Here is a 10,330-nt window from a genome sequence, read left to right as displayed (position 1 = left end):
TAATACTCAAAGCTCAAATCCAATGAAATTAAAATAAAATTATCGTATTCTCACCTTACCCAAGCTTCACATAAGCAAGAGTGAACGTTTTTCTCAAGCTAATTAGATCCTAAAATATCAGAAATAAAAGAAATTCAACATTCCTATTCGAAATTCAAAAATTGGGGGAAGAGGAGGCTGAGAGTGATTAAAAACGTTACTAGTAAAATTGTTCTGGTAGAAATGTAGAGTCCAACGCGGTGGACGCGTGGCCGCAAACGGTACGACAATCGGAGTTCGGACGGAGAAATTACGGGGATCGGAAGGTTGCCGTAAGGTTTCGGGAGTGTTTCGTTCTTCTTCTCCCTTGGAGGCTTTCAGCTTCGTGTTGCTGAAATGAGGGAGAAGGCAATTCTTGGGTTCATTTAATAGGTCTGTCCGATAGGACCGACGGCCCGGTTTGGGCCCGATTTCTTCGAAATTAGTGTCAAAATTCTCGTTTCGATGAGCTCTATCCTAATTTGATAATAATATCCGCATTTCTAATCTTCCTTATTAAAAACTAATTTATTAACTAATTATCTACTAATTTAACGGGATTTACATTGTGTCTCGTGTTTTCCAAAATGGCAAAAATTAATTACAACCCACTATTCTAGTGGGAAGTTGGAAAAACAAAAATTACTCGCCCAATGCAAAACGGTCCGGCTCCATCACAGTTAAGCGCAAATTTATTATAGCTCAATTCACAAAGCAAAAACTTTTTTCAAAAAGCATTTTTTATTTTTTTATTTTTAATATTTTGAATCCATTTATTTTTTAACCCAAGCTTGAAATGCACGTTGAGCTTGGAGCTTTAGTATTCTACCTCAAAATACCGAGGTATAACTTTAAGAAAAAGCTTAACTTGCTAAAATTACATCATGTCAAGCTTGGGGCTGTGTACTGTACCCCTAAGATCTCGGATAAAATCGAGTCATACCTCGGCATAACGGCTCTATCTCAACAGAACGCTCCCCAGAATCTCGGAAGGAAATCAGTCACCAAAATCTCGGACGAAGCAAACTGTTGAATTCCACACCAAGCTATAAAACGAGCAAAGTGTCAATGATAAAACACACAAATAATTCGTCTCATAACAACATACTACGGAACAGTATCCCCAATCATATACACGCTTTTTATTTAAATTATTCTTTTACTGACTTAGACGTTGGAGTCCTTTTTGTAGGTACCACGCTTGGGTCCGAATTCACAAGGATATTCCCGATCCAGTTAAAACAATCAAGCATACCAAGATCAACAAGGAGCCGACGTATAGTTCAAAAAGAGTATCCTTGCAAGAATATATATAATATTTAATAATAATTTAATATAATTATTTAATTAATTATAATTTAATATAATTATTTATTTTAAAGATAATTTACAATATGACAAGTTACCATTAGATACAAAAAATCTTTGAGTTTTTTTCCTTCGAACTATGTAAAAGGACTTAACTTTTTTCTTCTCCAAGATATAAAAGTTCGCGAATCAAAAAAAATGAGTTAGAGACTCATCCATTGAAATTGCTCTAAGCCTCTAAGTGCAGGTTTTATGAAAATCAGTTATTAGTTTAATTTTTAAAATCAAATTAAATTTTTATTTCTTTTTTTTAATTTAGATAAATAGTAAACTATTAAAAATTAAAAATTGTATCCATCTTTTTGAAATTTTGACAAGAATAACTCATATTTTATAATAACAAAATTATTTTTAAAATTTATTTTTGACATTGAATTTTAATGGGTTTTTTAAGCAAGATTAGAAAAATTCTCTTATTCCGACGCCATTTTCGTTTATGAATTTAAAAAAAAAAAAAAAACCTAATTTCCCAACGGCACCCCAAACCAACCGGTCATCCCCAACCTCAACTCACTATCTCCCAAGAATCACAGCTTCACTCACACACTCTCACCTCTCTATCTCACTCACACACTCTCCTCGCCGGCTCCTCCGCCTCGTCCCCACGCCGCCAGTGTTTGTTCGCCTCTGCTACCTCCGTCTCTGTCTTTCCGGCCGCTTGTTTGTGCCGTGCCTCACCTGTTCTGCCTCAGCCTTGCGCTCGTCTGCCTCTGCTGCCTCCGTCGTCATCGTGTTGGCTCCTCTACAAGCTCTCCTCTGCTCCTCTTGGAAGCTCTGCCCTCTCTCGCCGGTGGTCTGCTCTGCAACGGCGCAACCTGCACCGACTCCAAGTTGGAAAACCGTCACTGACTCTGTTTCTGCTTCTGCTGTAGGTCAGTTTTTTATTTTTTTAGTTATTCTTTTTAATTTATATACTGGATTTTTGCTGTTTTAACGTATTGATGCTAATTGTATTTGTATGTACAACTGATTGATTTAATTCGTAATAGGTTTAGATGAATTGTATTTGTAACTTTATAGGTAATATTGATGCTCATAGGTTCTGTGAATCAAGAGATTGGAATGGGAAGAATTTGTCAGAGATAGTGTTATTAGATAATAGGTGCTGTGATTGATTGATTTTTTTTTTAAACAGTGTTTTAAGATGCTTCTCACAAACTCCTTGGACATAATTTATGGATTGTTATCTTTGCACTTTTATTGTGTCAAATTAAGATCCTATTAAGCAAATCAACTTGGATTAGTCTATCGGTTAACTCACTAATTCACTTAAGCAAGTATCGATTCGAATATCGTCTTGTACATGCAGGAACTCATTGGCGCGACAAACCCTTAAACGGAGCACAAATCCGCGGCGAATTAGTTATTCGCCTATTGTAGTACTAACTAATTTGATGTCTATTTTTCTATTAGTTATTTTATTAGTCATTTTTAGAAATTGAGACTTGATTGTTGTTAAAGTGTTAATGAAGACGTGTATTTTAAATTTTAATTTTGATGATTTTATATTTTTATTTGAGACCGGTTCAACTTGTGATCCACTAGTTGAACTAATAACCTAGTGATCTAGTAGTCTAACCGGTTTGATTATTGGTTCGGTTCTGATAACTAGGTTTGATATCACTCATACTTTCTTGGAATTCTGTTACTGAATTGACTTATACATCCCTAGGATTGTATTGGGATTGATTACCGGTAGGCATAGAATGGAGAAGGGCTTAAGTAGCATCACCACCAGCAGCAGCAAGGAAGGGTTACCTCTCACCCCTCATTCCAACTTCAAAACTGCTTCCACTGACGATGACCTCGCTCACATCCTCTTCAACATCAAATCCTCCAAAACTTCCGTAACCACCCCTTTCCATTTCCCAACAATCTCTTCCCTTCATCTTTCTGCAATTTCTAATATGACATATGTTTGATTGTTTTTTTTTGTAGGCTGTTATCAATTATGGCGCCTCTTGGTATGTTTATCTCTTCTCTGAATATGTTTGATTTATATTACTATACAAGTTATTAAGAATCGATATAATAATGGAAACTGATGTTAAGTGAACACAAAAGCAGGTAGCATCTTTTACCATTTAGGCTTACTTGATTGTTGTAACTTGTAAGGTGCTTGTGTGAAATTGAAATATAGAACAGGAGATTATGAATGATCTAGTTTCCTGGTTTTTCAGGTGCCGCGTGTGTAGTGAAATCCTCCCTGCATTCCATAGATTGAGCAATAATTTTCCAAAGCTCTCCTTCGTCTATGCAGATATTGATGAATGCCCAGAAACAACTCAACACATTCGATACACCCCTACTTTTCAATTTTTTTGAGATGGTGAAAAGGTAGATGAAATGTATGGTGCTGGAGAAGAGAGGCTGCGTGATCGCGTCTGGTTGCACTCTTGAGTACACTATACAATGTCATTTTTATTGTCAGAGTTAGGTGACATGCTTGCAATTTTCCAGTAGATGTAACATTGTGAATCATGAACAATTCAGTGAATATTCAGGCAAACCCAGTATCCAATGTTTCCATTTGAAACTACAACCATATAAACCGTCCTTTTATGAGGTAAACAGCTTCATAAATTGATAAAAAAAATATCACGTAGATAGCATTTTAAGTTTACACCAACTACACGAGATTGGCTGCAAAACAATCAACACAGAAATGGGAAAAGAATCGGTAACGGTTTAAGAAATTTGAAGTGGTAAAACCGAAAAAAAAAAGAGGCAGCTAATGCTGCAAACTCCTATTTTACTAACGTATCCGCCTAAGAAACATATCTAACCCTCGTTCCTCATCAAACTGTGAAACGTAATCTTCAATAAGAGGTACGCATTGAAGCTCCTTTTATTTTCTTGTTTACCCAAAGTCTGAAAGATGGCTGCGATGATAACCACCTGTAATCTGGCTATCTCATCAAGCCTTGGCCTTGAGCATCTTCACCGTCTCCCAAGTGAAATCAGGATCATCACGTCCGAAATGTCCGTAAGCAGCAGTCTTCTGGTACCTGAAGTTGCCTCCTCTCATGAGGTCAAGATTGATGGCAATCATTCCTGGCCTGAAGTCAAAATTTTCCTTAATCAGAGCCAATATGTCCTTGTCTAGAATCTTTCCTATTTTGTAGGTGTCTACAAAAACAGATAGTGGCTCTGGGACTCCAATTGCATAAGAAACCTGCACAAGACAGCGTCGAGCAAGCCCTGAAGCTACCACACTTTTCGCTGCTTGCCTAACAATGTATCCACCACTCCTATCGACCTTGGTTGGGTCCTTGCCGGAGAAGGCACCTCCACCATGAGCACCCCAACCACCATAGGTGTCAATGATGATCTTACGGCCAGTTAGCCCTGCATCTCCATGGGGTCCACCAATCACAAAACGACCAGAAGGGTTGAGGTGGAAGATAGTCTTGTCATCAAGGTATTTAGCTGGGATGACAGGTTTTATTACATGCTCCTTCAAATCGCTGGCTATCTTGTCATTGGTGACAGTTTCATCATGTTGTGTTGAGATGAGGACAGTGTGCACACGAATTGGGATCATGGCTCCATTATCATTCTTGTACTCAACAGTAACCTGAGTTTTTCCATCAGGTCTCACCCATGGGCATGTTTTGTTCTTTCTAACTTCAGTGAGCTTGGCACCAAGTTTAGTAGCAAGGACATGAGTAAGTGGCATTAGCTCAGGTGTTTCATTTGTGGCATAGCCAAACATGTGTCCCTGGTCACCAGCACCAATTTCCTCAGGCTTTTTAGTCATGTGACCATGAACTCCTTGGGCAATATCAGGGCTCTGTTGCTCAATGTTGACCAGAACTTTGCAGTTGTCAGCATCAAGACCGACATCAGCTGAAACGAACCCAATGCCTCTACAAGTGTCTCGAACTATTTTCTCATAGTTCACATTTGCCTTGGTTGTGATCTCACCAAAGACCATACCCATGTTGGTTTTTGTACAGGTCTCACAGGCAACCTTGCTCTCCGGGTCTTGCTCCAAACAAGCATCAAGGATGGCATCCGAAACCTGGTCACAGATCTTGTCAAGGTGACCTTCATTTACAGATTCGGAGGTGAAGAGAAAGGTCTCCATATCTGACATTAAATAAGGAAAAAGGGTGTCAGGTGGAAAAGATATGTTGAAATGTGTTTAATGAATAATATATAAAACAATAATCAAAGAGTAAACAATGTACATTCTAATGCATGAAATTAACAAATATCAAATTTCTGTAGCACCTTCAAATATGTTTTAATCGATTGATTAGTGCATAAGTTGTCAGCCATTATAGCTCCATGTAAAGCCATAATGATCGTAGATAACCTTTTGGCCAAATGTCTTTGCATATAATGAAGTTATGCAGTATAACAGTTCGTGAGTTAGTTAGGAGTTGCACTTGTACAGTTAATTTGTTGTTATATCTATCATACTTTATATACATCTCAGGTCAATGAAGATGAAATTAGATTTCATTATCACATTAAATCTGTGATGAAATCATTGAATCGTATGTAGATCTACGATGTGAAATGTTTACAACAGGAATCAAGCACTGCGTAATTTTAAGTAAAGTCGACACGTTGATTTATCGTTACTCTAATGATTCTAGGAAAGGTAGCGATAGTTTTGGCTTCTACTAGCTTGCAAATATTTATTTTCAAAAGCTACTTCGTTTCATGCCTGATAAAATAGATCAAAAACCGCACAACCGATCTCTCAATTCTCTGAGCTTTCACTAGAGAATTACAATTTCACTTTATTATTACTTCATGCAAGCATAATCACCAAGCAAATAAAAAAAATCACAAACACAAAAAAAAGAAAGGACATATAGATCGAATGAGCTGCAGAAATCGAGAGCCACAAATATTTTATACCAGATCTTGATAACGATAATGCGGAGCAGATCCAAATGGATTTGGATAAAGGCAATAATAACAAACGAATAATTCCGCACAAGTCCAAACAAGAAGAACCAGAAGAACAACACATTCAATAATTTTAATGGGTTTTTTAAGCAAGATTAGAAAAATTCTCTTATTCCGACGCCATTTTGGTTTATGAATTTGAAAAAAAAAACCTAATTTTCCAACGGCACCCCAAACCATCCGGTCATCCCCAACCTCAACTCACTATCTCCCAAGAATCACAGCTTCACTCACACACTCTCCTCGCCGGCTCCTCCGCCTCGTCCCCACGCCGCCAGTGTTTGTTCGCCTCTGCCACCTCCGTCTCTGTCTTTCCGGCCGCTTGTTTGTGCCGTGCCTCACCTGTTCTGCCTCAGCCTTATGCTCGTCTGCCTCTGCTGCCTCCGTCGTCATCGTGTTGGCTCCTCTGCAAGCTCCCCTCTGCTCCTCTTGGAAGCTCTGCCCTTTCTCGCCGGTGGTCTGCTCTGCAACGGCGCAACCTGCACGGACTCCAAGTTGGAAAACCGTCACTGACTCTGTTTCTGCTTCTGCTGTAGGTCAGTTTTTTATTTTTTTTAGTTATTCTTTTTAATTTTTATACTGGGTTTTTGATGTTTTAATGTATTGATGCTAATTGTATTTGTATGTACAACTGATTGATTTAATTTGTAATAGGTTTAGATGAATTGTATTTGTAATTTTATAGGTAATATTGATGCTCATAGGTTCTGTGAATCAAGAGATTGGAATGGGAAGAATTTGTCAGAGATAGTGTTATTAGATAATAGGTGCTGTGATTGATTGATTTTTTTTTTAAACAGTGTTTTAAGATGCTTCTCACAAACTCCTTGGACATAATTTATGGATTGTTATGTTTGCACTTTTATTGTGTCAAATTAAGATCCTATTAAGCAAATCAACTTGGATTAGTCTATCGGTTAACTAACTAATTAGCTTAAGCAAGTATCGATTCGAAAATCGTCTTGTACATGCAGGAACTCATTGGCGCGGCAAACCCTTAAACGGAGCACAAATCCGCGGCGAATTAGTTATTCGCCTATTGTAGTACTAACTAATTTGATGTCTATTTTTCTATTAGTTATTTTTAGAAATTGAGACTTGATTGTTGTTAAAGTGTTAATGAAGACGTGTATTTTAAATTTTAATTTTGATGATTTTATATTTTTATTTGAGACCGGTTCAACTTGTGATCCACTAGTTGAACTAATAACCTAGTGATCTAGTAGTCTAACCGGTTTGATTATTGGTTCGGTTCTGACAACTAGGTTTGATATCACTCATACTTTCTTGGAATTCTGTTACTGAATTGACTTATACATCCCTAGGATTGTATTGGGATTGATTACCGGTAGGCATAGAATGGAGAAGGGCTTAAGTAGCATCACCACCAGCAGCAGCAAGCAAGGGTTACCTCTCACCCCTCATTCCAACTTCAAAACTGCTTCCACCGACGATGACCTCGCTCACATCCTCTTCAACATCAAATCCTCCAAAACTTCCGTAACCACCCCTTTCCATTTCCCAACAATCTCTTCCCTTCATCTTTCTGCAATTTCTAATATGACATATGTTTGATTGTTTTTTTTTTTGCAGGTTGTTATCAATTATGGCGCCTCTTGGTATGTTTATCTCTTCTCTGAATATGTTTGATTTATATTACTATACAAGTTATTAAGAATCGATATAATAATGGAAACTGATGTTAAGTGAACACAAAAGCAGGTAGCATCTTTTACCATTTAGGCTTACTTGATTGTTGTAACTTGTAAGGTGCTTGTGTGAAATTGAAATATAGAACAGGAGATTATGAATGATCTAGTTTCCTGGTTTTTCAGGTGCCGCGTGTGCAGTGAAATCCTCCCTGCATTCCATAGATTGAGCAATAATTTTCCAAAGCTCTCCTTCGTCTATGCAGATATTGATGAATGCCCAGAAACAACTCAACACATTCGATACACCCCTACTTTTCAATTTTTTCGAGATGGTGAAAAGGTAGATGAAATGTATGGTGCTGGAGAAGAGAGGCTGCGTGATCGCGTCTGGTTGCACTCTTGAGTACACTATACAATGTCATTTTTATTGTCAGAGTTAGGTGACATGCTTGCAATTTTCCAGTAGATGTAACATTGTGAATCATGAACAATTCAGTGAATATTCAGGCAAACCCAGTATCCAATGTTTCCATTTGAAACTACAACCATATAAACCGTCCTTTTATGAGGTAAACAGCTTCATAAATTGATAAAAAAAAATATCACGTAGATAGCATTTTAAGTTTACACCAACTACACGAGATTGGCTGCAAAACAATCAACATCAGAAATGGGAAAAGAATCGGTAACGGTTTAAGAAATTTGAAGTGGTAAAACCGAAAAAAAAAAGAGGCAGCTAATGCTGCAAACTCCTATTTTACTAACGTATCCGCCTAAGAAGCATATCTAACCCTCGTTCCTCATCAAACTATGAAACGTAATCTTCAATAAGAGGTACGCATTGAAGCTCCTTTTATTTTCTTGTTTACCCAAAGTCTGAAAGATGGCTGCGATGATAACCACCTGTAATCTGGCTATCTCATCAAGCCTTGGGCTTGAGCATCTTCACCGTCTCCCAAGTGAAATCAGGATCGTCACGTCCGAAATGTCCGTAAGCAGCAGTCTTCTGGTACCTGAAGTTGCCTCCTCTCATGAGGTCAAGATTGATGGCAATCATTCTTGGTCTGAAGTCAAAATTTTCCTTAATCAGAGCCAATATGTCCTTGTCTGGAATCTTTCCTGTTTTGTAGGTGTCTACAAAAACAGAGAGTGGCTCTGGGACTCCAATTGCATAAGAAACCTGCACAAGACAGCGTCGAGCAAGCCCTGAAGCTACCACACTTTTCGCTGCTTGCCTAACAATGTATGCACCACTCCTATCGACCTTGGTTGGGTCCTTGCCGGAGAAGGCACCTCCACCATGAGCACCTCAACCACCATAGGTGTCAATGATGATCTTACAGCCAGTTAGCCCTGCATCTCCATGGGGTCCACCAATCACAAAACGACCAGAAGGGTTGAGGTGGAAGATAGTCTTGTCATCAAGGTATTTAGCTGGGATGACAGGTTTTATTACATGCTCCTTCAAATCGCTGGCTTTCTTGTCATTGGTGACAGTTTCATCATGTTGTGTTGAGATGAGGACAGTGTGCACACGAATCGGGATCATAGCTCCATTATCATTCTTGTACTCAACAGTAACCTGAGTTTTTCCATCAGGTCTCACCCATGGGCATGTTTTGTTCTTTCTAACTTCAGTGAGCTTGGCACCAAGTTTAGTAGCAAGGACATGAGTAAGTGGCATTAGCTCAGGTGTTTCATCTGTGGCATAGCCAAACATGTGTCCCTGGTCACCAGCACCAATTTCCTCAGGCTTTTTAGTCATGTGACCATGAACTCCTTGGGCAATATCAGGGCTCTGTTGCTCAATGTTGACCAGAACTTTGCAGTTGTCAGCATCAAGACCGACATCAACTGAAACGAACCCAATGCCTCTGCAAGTGTCTCGAACTATTTTCTCATAGTTCACATTTGCCTTGGTTGTGATCTCACCAAAGACCATAACCATGTTGGTTTTTGTACAGGTCTCACAGGCAACCTTGCTCTCCGGGTCTTGCTCCAAACAAGCATCAAGGATGGCATCCGAAACCTGGTCACAGATCTTGTCAGGGTGACCTTCATTTACAGATTCGGAGGTGAAGAGAAAGATCTTCATATCTGACATTAAATAAGGAAAAAGGGTGTCAGGTGAGAAAAGATATGTTGAAATGTGTTTAATGAATAATATATAAAACAATAATCAAAGAGTAAACAATGTACATTCTAATGCATGAAATTAACAAATATCAAATTTCTGTAGCACCTTCAAATATGTTTTAATCGATTGATTAGTGCATAAGTTGTCAGCCATTATAGCTCCATGTAAAGCCATAATGATCGTAGATAACCTTTTGGCCAAATGTCTTTGCATATAATGAAGTTATGCA

At 38.4% G+C, this 10,330-nt stretch overlaps 1 protein-coding gene and 1 pseudogene across 1 annotated transcript; both read right to left on the bottom strand.

The window, feature by feature from the left end:
• Window positions 1-4,303: 4,303 nt before the first annotated feature.
• Window positions 4,304-5,485, bottom strand: LOC130976134 (S-adenosylmethionine synthase 3-like). The gene has a single exon (XM_057900901.1). It carries the CDS (start codon window positions 5,483-5,485, stop codon window positions 4,304-4,306), a length of 1,182 nt encoding a protein of 393 aa, XP_057756884.1.
• Window positions 5,486-8,886: 3,401 nt separating this feature from the next.
• On the bottom strand, window positions 8,887-10,071 carry LOC130976119 (S-adenosylmethionine synthase 3-like; annotated as a pseudogene).
• Window positions 10,072-10,330: the final 259 nt, after the last annotated feature.

Source organism: Arachis stenosperma, chromosome 4 (assembly GCF_014773155.1).
Source record: "Arachis stenosperma cultivar V10309 chromosome 4, arast.V10309.gnm1.PFL2, whole genome shotgun sequence".
NCBI classification, from domain to species: domain Eukaryota; kingdom Viridiplantae; phylum Streptophyta; class Magnoliopsida; order Fabales; family Fabaceae; genus Arachis; species Arachis stenosperma.
Note: the sequence above shows the minus strand (reverse complement) of the source record. Positions and strands in the feature narration are given on the sequence as shown.

What these genes read in the sequence shown, in the direction of transcription:
- LOC130976134 (XM_057900901.1), bottom strand. Translation starts at nt 5,485, where the DNA reads ATGTCAGATATGGAGACCTTTCTCTTCACCTCCGAATCTGTAAATGAA.